Genomic DNA, 14,433 nt, shown 5'->3' on the forward strand with positions numbered 1-14,433 from the left:
ATTTATGAATATTAATGGTATTATGTTTGAGAAAATGTAAGCATGCATGATCGAATATGGTTATTTAAATGTACTTATCCACGCTGCAAAAAGAACTCCATGTCAAAGGCAACTAGACACAAACGAATGCACATCCGAGAACCTTTACGAGGAAAACCAACAACTGACACCTCGCATTTTCTCGGTGCTCTTTATTTATAGTGTGCTTCCGACTGTTCTGCCGAGCTGCTGTTTTCATTTCGTGCTCAACATTAAGATGGCCGACCCAGTCGCGTTCTTTAGGTACTGCGAGTTTTGCTCTGCGTGTACTCGCTGCCTTGACTCATAACACACTGAGTCCTGGTAGCGAGTACACAACAGCAAAACTCGCAACACCTAAAGAACGCGCCTGGGCCGATAACCGGAATATTGTGCATAAAATGCAAACAAGAACTCTGCAACCACACTATTATAAACAAATTTTTTCGTTCTGGCTTCAAGCGATGCAGACACGAGTCGTACTCGACATGTTACACGGCCGAGGGAGGAGGGGGGGGGGGGGGGGAGAGGAGGAGGAGGAACCAGGGAGGCATGTTCTCGGATGTGGGCTGAAGAGGTGGTGGTATTTCTCGAGAGCATCTTGGAATCTAAATCGAATTATCGGTTCTAGGACTGCTCAGCGCCAGATAAAGCACTCACCTTGGCGGCGAGGCCATGGTTGCTGCTGATGCTCCCTGAGAGTAGGGCGGATGAAGCGAGATGGTGGCGGCGGCGATGCAGACGTCGACGGCACGTCGGGCGGCTCCTCTTTGATATGCCCCAGCAGCAGCGGCTCCTGCGGCCCCAGGAAGCTGTCCTCGACTGCGCCCACAAGACGTAACAGTATGAATGAACTGTCTGCAGTTAGTACATACAAACGAATGGTTAACAGAAGCTACAGAACTAACAGCGACGAGAACACGACAAAATACACAGAAACAGACAGTAACTTATGCCCGTACGGCAGTTTGTACTTAAGAAGAGATGGGTTTCGATTTTGGATCTAGAAGGTCTCTAAGAAACCATTTGGCAGCTGATGGGGGGGAACTCTCGAACGACACGCAAGCAGCCTTAGTGGCACCAAATCGAAAGCTTTACTTCCAAACATGGATATACAAATGTATGCATAAAACACTGTACGATGACGGAAAAAAATCCGACATCAAGAAATAATTAATGTAGAGTAATGAAATTTCTGGAATACAATTGTCTAGGTAACATACTAAAGTGACTAACGTTGCAAGATCACAGGTTAATGCATGCATGAGAAAAGCCATTACAGAAGTGAAATGTTGGTACATCAGTAACAGGTGAAACCGCCAGGATATTGAATGCAAACATGCATGCATTGTGTCGAACATATGTCAGTTTGTCGGATGGAGTTCCATGACCGTTGCACGTGGTCGGTCATTACGGGGACGGTTAATACTGGTTGCAGATGAGGCTGGAATCTCAGTCCGATACGATACGGGTGACCAAGCAGGCCAAGGCAATGTGCCGACGCTCTGTAGAGCACGTTAGGTTGCAACACCAGTATGTGGGCCAGCGTAACCTTGTTAGTTTATTGGATTCTTCTACACGCACGCACAAGTTGGACAAGTCGCAAAAGTGTTGTCACGAGACATGTTTAGAAAAATCTTCGTTTAAATTTTTGACTCTGGTAAAAAAAGCAGACTGGTATTTTTGCTAACATCTAGATTGACATTTTTGGTCTTTAATCCGTAGCCTTGGATTTTGAGTATATTTCCACCCTTGCACACATGCCGCAATAAGTGCTTTAATCGCTACCTAACAGAGCACCGCCTCTCACAACCAGCGACTCTAGATTTTTTTCTCAATTTTGAGGATTTGTTTTTTTTTTTGGGGGGGGGGGGGGAGACTCTCAGAGGAAAGGAAACCTTGGGGAAATGTTTGGGGAAGAAATTTTCGGTATCGGGGCAATTGGGGAAGTAATTTACAAGGGTTGGAACTTGAACAGTGGCAACAATTTACTCACAACCGATAAAAAAACAGTTGCATGTTTGCACCTGTTACTGTCCTTCAAAGTAGTCACCAACGTTGTGTAGAACCCGTTCCCAGCGTTGCGGAAGGCGTAGTATACCGCTAGCAGAGCCTGTTCTGTTGATGGTGCGAATGGATCGGTCTAATGTTATGGTGATTCTCGTGTACGACTGTGATGGCGTTATCCGAACGCATTACGTTACTCCACAACAGACCGTCAATGTACAGTGTTACTGTTCCTTTTTGGAGCATCACCTGCGACCAGCTTTGCGAAAGAAGCGGCGACACTTTCTGAGCAACTCGCCCATCATTTTACACGACAGTGCGCGGTCGCATACAGCGAAAGCTGTGGCTGCTCTATTCAGTCGATGGGACTGGGAAGTACTGTACCATCCGCCATACTCCCCGGACTTAGGTTCTTGTGACTTTGATTTGATTCCGAAGATGAAGGAACTACTTCGTGGCATTCGCTCCAGTACTGTTCCAAAGATCCCACAGGCAGTAGACCGCTCCATTCGCACCATCAATAGAACAGGCTCTGCTAACGGTATACTACGCCTTCCACATCGCTGGCACCGGGTTCTACACAACGCTGGTGACTACTTTGGAAGGACAGTAACAGGTGCAAACATGTAACTCTTTTGTATCGCTGGTGAATAAATAGTTGTAACTATTTAAGTTCCAATCCACACTTGAGCGGAGATCTCTCTCGCCGATATAGAGAGAGTGGTCGGATGTAGCACACACTACTTCTATCGCGCGCGCCAGCGGTAAGTCTAGAATGAACTATCAGTAACATTCCTCATATTTCATTAACGGTTTCAGATATCTAAATGAGATTTTTCAAATAATAGCAACAAAGAGGTGAGTATTCCATCATGTGGTTATTATAGAAAACTTCGTTATCTACCGTGTTATTCCATTAACTACAGACTTTTCGATGAAGGAATGTATTTTTAAGAGCCGTCAATAGCTGGTGAAATGAGAAATGCTGCGGATTTTGGAAGAGCATGCGGGAAAACATTATACGTTTCTTCTTATGCAGTGGACGTGCTTCTTCATGAGATACTTCTCATGCCGTGGAATTGTTTCTTCATGAGATACTGACCTTACTTGTCCTCAGGTCCTCCCTTAATGAACTTAATAAACTGCTGCTTCAAAATTCTCTCGCAACCGCGTCTGCACAACATGTTATTGAGGTGACATTGTGTAAACTCCGCTGTGTTTTGGCAATACAAGCAAATTTTAACAAGGCAACAAAATAAATGTATCTTTTACTCACAATTCTTGACTCATGGCGCTTCTCTAAAAGTTGCAAATTCTTAACACGCCGGGCGAAAATAAAATCACTGTTTTTCTTGCCTTTTCAGCCGAATTATTTTCAGATACTAAACAAAGTAGACGTGACAGTAGATCTTTTTAAATGGTCATCATGCAAGTGTGGGCGTGGACGGATTCCACTTTTAATATTTGAGAAACAAGCACTAGGCACTGTTGACAAGAACAGCGGAAAGGAATACAGTATAAGACGAAAGGGAGGTTTAAGAAATGAAGTAGTGAAGGCAGTAAAGGAGCAAATAGGTAAAAGGCAAGGCCTAGTGGAAGTCCTTGGATAGCACAGCAGTTACTAAATTTAAAAAAGAAGAAAATACAAAAAACGCAGCAAACGAAGCTGGCGAAAGGGAATAAAATCGTCTACAAAACGCGACTGACAGGAAAAGCAAAATGGCTAAACAGAACGGCTAGAGGATAAATGTAAGGATTTAGAAGCATATTTCACTAGAAAAAAGCAAGATACAAGGAAAATTAAAGACACTTTTGGAGAAAAGAGAAGCAACCGTATGAATACTAAGAGTTCAGAGAGAAAACCAGTACTAAGCAAAGAGGGGAAAGCTGAACGGTGGAAGGAGCATATAGAGGGTCTATAAAAGGAGATCAACTTGGAAGACAATGTTACAGCAATGGAAGAGGATGAAGATGTTTATCTTAGAACACAGGTTACATTTGCGAGTATAGACGAAAATTTGATGTAATGCACTATAACTTGAGAAATAACGTTAGTTTATAGACTGGTTACATAGGGTAATGATTAACGTACTGACTTCACATACAAAGCGATGTGGGCTTCAATGTTACCAAGTGCTTAAAATTTTTTTATTATTTTCAAATCTTTATCGACATTATTTGAATTGACATTTTTATTCAATTAACTGGTTTCAATGTAATTTTTTCTATTCCTATTCTATTGTCTTATCATATTAGTCATCATATGAAATACATCATTTGCTCACATTTCTTTTCCTATCACTCTTTTTTCATCTGGAATCATTGTTCATAAGATTTTGATTGCTGTTCTGAATTAACTTCCTTTTCATCATCTGAGATTTTTTTCTAGAATTTCGTTTTACTTATAATCGCTGATTTCGTTTAGACCATCATCCACGTTATTTTGTCCCTAGTGCAATAAGAATTAACGTTTTAAATGTCTGTATGACGATTGCCGTCCAAAAAGATGTACATTTTGTAATGACAAATACATTCTTAACACCACTGAACAGTGAATATATTATTCCGTCTTTTGTTTTTTAACCGACACATAGGCATTTTTCAAATGTTTAAACATTATTAAAATCACATGCATCAAGATTCCAAGTGGAGAAACAGTAACAGGAAGAAAACGTAATAGAAACTGAAGAACTTAATACACTGATTACAATGACGTGACAATGGAACACAAAAAATTGCATGTAAACCAATTAATTGAATAAAAATAGTAATCAAAGTCATTTTGACACAGAATTTAAAATGAAAAAATATTGAGGAACTGACAATATTCGAACACACATGCTTCACTTCAGTACCTCAACCATGACGCTATGCAACCGTTCTGTAAATTAACAATATTTTTTGAGCTGTTGGGCACCGAGCGAAATTCCAAAACTTTTTCCGTCGAATACTCGCAAATACGGGCTCACCGAGTGAATGGTTACAGAGTGCAATTCCTTGGACCTTAAACTACGACACCGTGTAGACTGCTCCAAAGTATCAATCCCACCACTGGAGAACTCCTCTTGTCATAGAGGACTTTTGACCATGTCGACTGGATCACTCTCTTCGACATTCTGAAAGTAGCAGGGGTAAAATACAGGGAGCGAACGGTTATTCACAACTTGCAGAGAAACCAGACAGCAGTTATAAGTGTCGAGGGGCATGAAAAGTAAGCAGTGATTAAGAAGCGAGTGACACATGGTTGCAGCGTGTCTTTATGATATTCAATCTGTACACTGAGCAACCAGTAAAAGGAAGCAAAGAAAAATTTTTGAAGTTCGAATTAAAGTTCTCGGGGAATAAATAAAACCTTTGAGGTTTACCGATGATACTCAAAAGGAGGCTGTAAGACGAACATCAACAAAAGCACAACTAGGATAATGGAATTAACTGAGGTGATGACGAGGGTTTTAGATTAGGAATTAGTAGTAGTAGTAGTAGTAGTAGTAGTAATATGGTATACTGCCTTACGGAAGATCTTGCCATGGTTTAAGCCCCTTCCACTTTTGTCTGCCCATAGCCAGTCTTTTCATTTCTCAATATGTCTCCTTTTATAGTGTCCAGTATTTGATATCTTCTTTTTCCTCTTCCCCTTTTTCCCTCCACTATTCCTTCTATTCCTTCCTTCAATAAACAGCCCCTCCTCAAACAATGTCCAATCCAGTTTCGTTTTCTCTTTCTGATAATTGTCAGCATGTTTGTTTCTTCTCCAACTCATCTTAATACTACTTCAATTCCTCACTCGGTCTTCACATTTCACTTTTTCCATTCTTCTCCATAGTGCCTCCAATCTTCTTTCATCTTCCTTCCTCAATGTCCAGGACTGCGCACCATGCACCATATAGTGAAACGCTCCAGATGTAACATTTGGCAAGTCTTTCCCTCAGATCTTTGTTTAGTGGCCCACAAAGTAATTTCTGTTTCCTCTTGAATCCTTCTTTTGCCACTGCAATTCTTTTCCTAATATCTGTTGAGCAATACGTATCATCCATTATTACACTTCCCAAGTAATCGAAGTCATTCACTTGCTCTATTCCTTCTCCCTCAATTTTCATACGGCATTTTCTCCCCTTTCCTCCAATTACCATGCTTTTCGTTTATTCTTGCTAATCTTCATTCCATATTCTTCTAATTTTGTGTTTAGATCATCTAACATTTGTTCCATCTCTCTTGCACTCTCTGCCATCACAACCATGTCGTCTGGAAATCTTACACACCCCACTCTCCGACTCCCTATACAAACTCCTCTCCTTCCATCAAAACTTTCACTAATAATTTCCTCACATATATATTTAACAGTGTTCGTGATACACAACAATCTTGTCTTACACCTCTGTCCAATTCTATTTCTTCGTTCATCTCACGTCCTTTTCTTTCTTTAGCTCTCAGGTTCAAATACAAATTTCTAATTAACCATCTATCCCTCCAGTCACTCCATGTTTCCTTAGAATTTCCATCAGCGTCCCATCTGACAGTCAAAAGCCTTCTCAAGATCAATGAACATAACATACACCTTCCTCTTCTTCTCCACGTACGTCTCCTTTATCAGTCTCAGTCACCCGATGGCATCTGTAGTTCCCACTCCTCGCCTGAAACCAAATTGTTCATCTCCTATTACGCAATTCAACTCTTGTTGAGCGTCCTCAGCAAGACTTTGGTTGCACGCAGTATCAGCCTCACTGTTCCATGTTCCTCACACTTTTTGCTGTTCTTTTTCTTTTCTAGAAGTATTAAGATACTTTCTATAAAGTCGTTTGGTCATTTTTTTGGTCTTGTAGATTTGATCACACAATTCAATCGACTCCCTTTTGCCTTCTTTCTCCAATGACTAACATTTCCGCAGGAATCTCATCAATTCCCAACGCCTTTCCATTTTTCTTCTCCTCCATAGATCCTTCAATCTCACTAGTTAGTACTGCATTTCCTTAATCATCATCTGCAACTATCTTCTTCTTCTATCCCAAGGTTTTCTTCACTTGGTGTGTGTGTGTGTGTTTTGTGTGTGTGTGTGTGTGTGTGTGTGTGTGTGTGTGTGTGTGTGTGTGTTCCTGTTCCTAGCATAAATTAGTTTAAGTAGTGCGTAAGTCTAGGGGCCGGTTACCTTAGCAGTTTTATTCCTTAAGAACTAACGCACATTTGAGTCACACATTTGTTTTCTGAAAGGATTTGTTTGGATGTGAAACATGGCCGATAAACCGTTTATACAAGAGGAGAACGGCAGCTTTAGAAATGTGACGCTGCAGAAGAATACTGAGGATGAGATAGGAAGGTCACGTAACTAGTGATGAGGCACTGTATGGGTTTGGGGTGACACGAAATTTGTGGCACAATTTGACTAAAAGGAGGGTATGCTGACAGGACACATTCTGAGACATCAAGGGATCACTAACCTAGTACTGTATGGGGTGCAGGAATTAAAAGTGTTCCGGTGTAAAAGTCAAGCGCAGGCAGAGGGTGAGGAGCGGTAGAGCAGAGGGGGCTGTGGAGATGTCAGCCAACGGTACGCTGACCGACCCCTCTCTAGGGGGACACCGAGACAGCAGCAGCCCATATAGGGGGGCGAAGAGAGCGCTGTCTGTCGTCCATTGTTTGCAACAATGCACTGAAAATTCTCAAAGTATTGTCATTTATCTTACTGTAACAAAAATTCATTAATACGATTTGTTTGAACTGTCGTCTAGCGGTCCGAGAAAGCAGGTTTCCTAGGCACCCTATATTCGACGAGTACCCAGGAGACAACAAAAATCGTAGAGAAAGACCAAGGGACGAATACAGTCTCACGATTTATTTATTAAGGTGACCGGTTTCGACCACTGCTGTGGTCATCTTGAGACCTACAAGTAGAATACAAAGCTTTAATTAGAGGGTTACATACATTAAAGAAAATACATAAAGTTATAAAGCTATAAAACAATGAATTACCATTGAGTAGGAACCTCTTTCAGCTGGAGAATCACTACTGGAGAAACCAGTTCACGTTTTACTATGTATAATGGAGGCTCCGCCCACTTTTGACGGTATTATGTCATTACTAACCAATGAGTTATAAGTCGAATAGCAATATAAAATTTCTTAGTTAAAAGAAAATTGTTAAGAAATAAAAATAAACACACACTAAACTTAGCTTATTAAACAGCTATTGTCAATTAAGCAGCGTTAAAAATATTTAAATATGTAGGATAATTGAACTGGGGTTTGGCAGTACATGGGTTGCCCTCTCAAGGCCTGTTAGTGAACCATTTGGAGCCACTGGTGGCCATGGTGAAGTTGGGCGCCGTTCCAAAGATGAGGCAGCAGGTTTCTTTCCACAGAAGTTGTTGTAAAGTCGATGGGCGAACTAGTGGTTGCCATGGTGAGGACAAACGCCAGTGCAAAGATGTGGCAGCAGGCTTCTTTCTAACGAAGTTGTTGAAAAAGTGGAATGGCGAAAACTGTCACGTCAGACGAGACGATGTATTATTGAGCAGCAACATGTCTTTATTGAAACGATTTTCAATGAATAGGCCGCAATAATCTTTAGCCGATATGTATACTACATGCTGCACAAATACGATACGAAGTAGTTGTCCATATTTATGAAATATTATCTATGAAGATCGTATGTAGATTGCATTTTTTAATTACATGTGACAATTTTTAAAAGACATTGGTATTCCTTAGGTTGTATGCCAGTCTTTTTTACTATTATTTTTATTTGTTTGTAAGGCTGCCATACATCCTACATATTTAAATATTTTTAACGCTTCTTAATTGACAATAGCTGTTTAATAAGCTAAGTTTAGTGTGTGTTTATTTCTATTTCTTGACAATGTTCTTTTAACTAACAAGGGAACCTCCCCATCGCACGGCCTCAGATTTAGTTATAAGTTGGCACAGTGGATAGGCCTTGAAAAACTGACCACTGATCAGTCGAGAAAACAGGAAGAAGTTGTGTGGAACTATGAAAAAAATAAGCAAAATATACAAACTGAGTAGTCTCTGCGCAATATAGGCAATATCAAGGATAATCTGATCTCAGCGCCGTGGTCCCGTGGTTAGCGTGAGCAGCTGCGGAAATAGAGGTCCTTGATTCAAGTCTTCCCTCGAGTGAAAGGTTTGCTTACTTTATTTTCGCAAAGCTATGATCTGTCCGTTCGTTCATTGACATCTCTATTCACGGAAAAATTTGAAAACGTTAAAAACATATGTTTTGACAGAGCACAGGGAAAACTGTGCGACTGTGAAACTGTTGCATTCATATGTTGCACTTTATGTGACAAACTCTCATGTTTTCATCACTTTTTTAGGGAGTGATCATCACATCCACAAGAAAACCTTTACCCATTCCCCAAGTGTCCAAGTCAGGTGGGTCGACAACATATTCCTGTCATGTGACGCACATGCCGTCACCAGTGTCGTATAGAATATATCAGACATGTTTTCCTGTAGAGGAATCGGTTGATCTATGACCGCAAGATCAAATGTTTCCGGTTCCCATTGGAGAGGCGCGTCCTTTGGTCTACTAATCGCACGGTTTTGCGGTGCGGTCGAAAAACACAGACACTAAACTTATTACACTGAACAGAGACTGGCCGTGCGGTTCTAAGCGCTACAGACTGGAACCGCGAGACCGCTGCGGTCGCAGGTTCGAATCCTGCTTCGGGCATGGATGTGTGTGATGTCCTTAGGTTAGTTCTAAGTTTTAGGGGACTGATGACCTCAGAAGTTAAGTCCCATAGTACTCAGAGTCATTTGAACCATTTTGAACAGAGACGTCAATGAACGACCGGACAGATCATAACTTTGCGAAAAAAAACTTTTCACTCGAGGGAAGACTTTAACCAAGGACCTCTAGTTCCGCAGCTGCTCATGCTAACCACGGGACCACAACGCCCCTGAGCTCACACTATCCTTGATGTTGCATATCTTGTGCATGGACTACATAGTTTGTATATTTTGCTTATTTTTTCATAGTTCCATACAACTTCTTCCTGTTTTTCTCGATTGATCTGTGTTCAGTTTTTCAAAGCCTATCCACTGTGCCAACTTGTAACTAAATTTGAGGGGGGTGCGATGGGGAGGTTCCCTTGTAAGAAATTTTACATTGTTATTCGACTTATAACCCATTGGATTGCAATGACATCATGCCGTCAGACGTGGGCGGAGCGTCCATTATATACAGGGTGTTTCAAAAAGGTACGGCCAAACTTTCAGGAAACATTCCTCACACACAAAGAAACAAAATATGTTATGTGGACATGTGTCCGGAAACGCTTACTTTCCATGTTAGAGCTCATTTTATTACTTCTCTTCAAATCACATTAAACATGCAATGGAAACCCACAGCAACAGAACGTACCAGCGTGACTTCAAACAATTTGTTACAGGAAATGTTCAAAATGTCCTCCGTTAGCGAGGATACATGCATCCACCCTCCGTCGCATGGAATCTCTGATGCGCTGATGCAGCCCTGGAGAATGGCGTATTGTATCACAGCCGTCCACAATACGAGCACGAAGAGTCTCTACATTTGGTACCAGGGTTGCGTAGACAAGGGCTTTCAAATGCCCCCATAAATGAAAGTCCAGAGAGTTGAGGTCAGGAGAGCGTGGAGGCCATGGAATTGGTCCGCCTCCACCAACCCATCGGTCACCGAATCTGTTGTTGAGAAGCGTACGAGCACTTCGACTGAAATGTGCAGGAGCTCCATCGTGCATTAACCACGTGTTGTGTCGTACTTTTAAAGGCACATGTTCTAGCAGCACAGGTAGAGTATCCCGTATGAAATCATGATAACGTGCTCCACTGAGTGTAGGTGGAAGAACATGGGGCCCAATCAAGACATCACCAACAATGTCTGCCCAAACGTTCACCGAAAATCTGTGTTGATGACGTCATTGCACAATTGCGTGCGGATTCTCGTCAGCCCACACATGTTGATTGTGAAAATTTACAATTTGATCACGTTGGAATGAAGCCTCATCCGTAAAGAGAACATTTGCACTGAAATGAGGATTGACACATTGTTGGATGAACCATTCACAGAAGTGTACCCGTGGAGGCCAATCAGCTGCTGATAGTGCCTGCACATGGTGTACGTGACACGGAAACAACTGGTTCTCACGTAGCACTCTCCATACAGTGACGTGGTCAACGCTACCTTGTACAGCAGCAACTTCTGACGCTGACCTTACGGTTATCGTTAACTGCACGAAGAATTGCCTCGTCCATTGCAGGTGTCTTCGTCGTTGTACGTATTCCCAGTCGCTAGTCATAGGCTGGAATGTTCCGTGCTCCCTAAGACTCCGATCAATTGCTTCGAACGTCTTCCTGTCGGGACACCTTCGTTCTGGAAATCTGTCTCGACACAAACGTACCGCGCCACGGCTATTGCCCCGTGCTAATCCATACATCAAATTGGCATCTGCCAACTTCGCATTTGTAAACACTGACTGCAAAACTGCGTTCGTGATGAACACTACCCTGTTGATGCTACGTACTGATGTGCTTGATGCTGGTACTGTAGAGCAATGAGTCGCATGTCAACACAAGCACCGAAGTCAACATTACCTTCCTTCAATTGGGCCAACTGGCGGTGAATCGAGGAGATACAGTACATACCGACGAAAATAAAATGAGCTCTAACATGGAAATTAAGCGTTTCCAGACACATGTCCACATAACATCTTTTCTTTATTTGTGAGTGAGGAATGTTTCCTGAAAGTTTGGGCGTACCTTTTTGTAACACCCTGTATATAGTAAGACATGCACTGGTTTCTACAGTAGTGATTCTCCAGCTCAAAGAGGTTCGTACTCAATGGTAATTCATCGTTTTGTAGCTTTATAACTTTTATGTATTTTCTTTAACGTATGTAGCCCTCTACTTAAAACTTTGATACTACTTGTAGGTCTGAAGAGGACCACAGCAGTGGTGGAAACCGGCCACCTTAGTAAATAAATCGTGATAAAGACTGTTTTTTTGTAACACAGTGATCACTGCCACTCCCACAATGTATTGAAAAGTAAGAACACCAGAGGTCGGCATTTCCCGTAGAGCGGCTGCTCGCAACAGCCGCCACCGCCGCCGTCCCCTACTGGCCTCGCCGTTGTGGGCAGTCGCAGGTAAGGCGTGACTCGCGTGAGGACGCGGCAGTACCGTAGTGGACGAGGTGCGGCAGGGCGAGGCGGCGCGCGCGGCCGTGCAGCGCGCTGGCGGCGGCGTCGGCGTCGGGCGGGTGGTTGTGCTCGACGGTGGGCCGCGGGTCCAGCAGCTGCTCCGTCGTGAAGATGGAGCCGCGGCACTGCGCCGCGCGCCGCACGCAGCGCCAGCGCACGCGCCCGCCGCACGCCTTGTGCAGCGTGTACACGTAGCCGCCGTGGATCACCTTGCGCCCGCCCTTGTTCGACGGCACCACCTGCAGCTGCGACACTGCCGTCCCCGGCCCTCACCCACAGCTCCCCCCACACCCGCGCTCGCCGCAGTCGCTTGGGAAGGTGCGTGCTGCGTCGCCAAACGATTAGTCTCATTTTAGTTTACAGGCACATGCAGGCAGCAGGCACAACGCGACGACAGGAAACCCGTTTCAAGTCTCAGTCCCCACAATAATCGTATAAATATTTGACATTCTCGTATCATATACGTCGCTCTAGTGTCTCTAACTCTTACAACAAAAAGTAAGTCATAGTTTCTACATCTACGTGATTACTCTGCTATTCACAATAAAGTGCCTGCCAGAGGGTTCAATGAACCACCTTCAAGCTGTCTCTCTACCGTTCCACTCTAGAACGGCGCGCGGGAAAAACGAGCATTTAATTTTTTGTGTGCGAGCCCTGATTTAGTTTATCGTGATGATCATTTCTCCCTATGTAGGTCGGTGCCAACACAATGTTTTCGCACTCTGAGGAGAAAACTGTTGATTGAAATTTCATGAGAAGATCAAGATTTTAAACATGGCTGAAACAGCAACTGTTGAAATTCTTCACGGTAAATGATGACTGCCAAAACAGTTGCAGGATAAAGATTTATTAAAATTCTGGACCAAGGTTTCGGTATATATACCTTCATCAGAAGTAAAAATTCTGAAATTACATCCTGCAATGGAGATTAATAAAACAATTGCGCCAAAGACATTGTCAATAATTAAGATATCATCTCCATTTGTACAATGCAACTGACTGTGCCCATAATCATGTTGTACAAATGGAGATGTCTTAATTATTGACGACGCCTTTGGCACAATTATTTTATTAATCTCCATTGCAGGATGTAATTTTTACTTCTGATGAAGATATATTTATATATACCGAAACCTTGGTGAAGAATTTTAATAAATCTTTATCCTGCAACTGTTTCGGCTGTCATCATTTGCCGTGAATTGTGACAAGATCCCATCGCAACGGAAAACGCCTTTGTTTTAAAGATTGCCACTTCAAGCCACCTATTATATCTGTGGCACTACCTCCCCTATTTCGCGATAGCACAAAACGAGCCGCCCTTCTTTGAACGTTTTCGATGTCATCCATCAGTCGCACCTTATGCGGATTCCACACAGCACAGCAATACTCCAGAGCGGACAAGCGCGGTGTAAGCAGTGTCTTTAGTAGACCTGTTGCACCGTAAAGTGTTCTGCCAATAAATCGCAGTCTGGTTTGCTCTACCCACTACATTATACATGTTATCGTTCCAATTTGCGTTGTTATTTTTCTTAATTGACGACATTTTCACGCCGGGAAATGGCTTCAATCCTACGACGCCGTAACTCGACAACTACAGAACTCATTGAAATGCATTTTACATAGACGGAAACAATCGCAACACCAAGAAGAAGTTGTGTGACAAACGAAATTTGGTAGGCGTGTTCCTACATTTGAAACAACAAATCTATTACCATTTCGAGCCAGTCGCATAACATTAGCGCCAGTAGCGCCACTACGAGGGCGCAAATCAGGTTTGTTTTTTAAACATACGCAGGAACGGTGGTGGGCTTTATTCGCCTTTGAGACTGGACACGTTGAGTCCGTGAAGAACGCCTTTAAGGGACGAAGACGCTGGATGTTCATTCCGCGATATTCCAGAAAGGCTTGGCAGCAATATGGCCACTGTACACGGCTGCTGGCAGCTGCGGTCACGGCAATGCACGGTGGCATTACCGAGTAAAACTGAAGTGATATCAGGTGTTCCCCAGGGAAGCGTCCTGGGACCTCTACTGTTCCTGATCTATATAAATGACCTGGTGACAATCTGAGCAGTTCTCTTAGACTGTTCGCAGATGATGCTGTAATTTACCGTCTAGTAAGGTCATCCGAAGACCAGTATCAGCTGCAAAGCGATTTAGAAAAGATTGCTGTATGGTGTGTCAGGTGGCAGTTGACGCTAAATAACGAAAA

The 14,433-nt window shown here is 42.9% G+C and overlaps 1 protein-coding gene across 11 annotated transcripts in view; it reads right to left on the reverse strand.

Moving 5' to 3' along the window:
- The window catches only part of LOC126284806 (protein bric-a-brac 2-like), a 437,302-nt gene that overhangs the window by 142,723 nt on the left and 280,146 nt on the right, over positions 1–14,433 (reverse strand). For 10 of the 11 annotated variants that reach the window (XM_049983974.1, XM_049983980.1, XM_049983971.1 and 7 more), the window contains one exon: positions 679–840. In XM_049983974.1, coding sequence (XP_049839931.1) covers positions 679–840 — 162 coding nt within the window. Of the gene's footprint in view, positions 1–678; positions 841–12,202; positions 12,476–14,433 lie in introns of all 11 variants that reach the window. The other variant, XM_049983975.1, reaches the window with a different exon arrangement.

Source organism: Schistocerca gregaria, chromosome 8 (assembly GCF_023897955.1).
Source record: "Schistocerca gregaria isolate iqSchGreg1 chromosome 8, iqSchGreg1.2, whole genome shotgun sequence".
NCBI classification, from domain to species: Eukaryota; Metazoa; Arthropoda; class Insecta; order Orthoptera; family Acrididae; genus Schistocerca; species Schistocerca gregaria.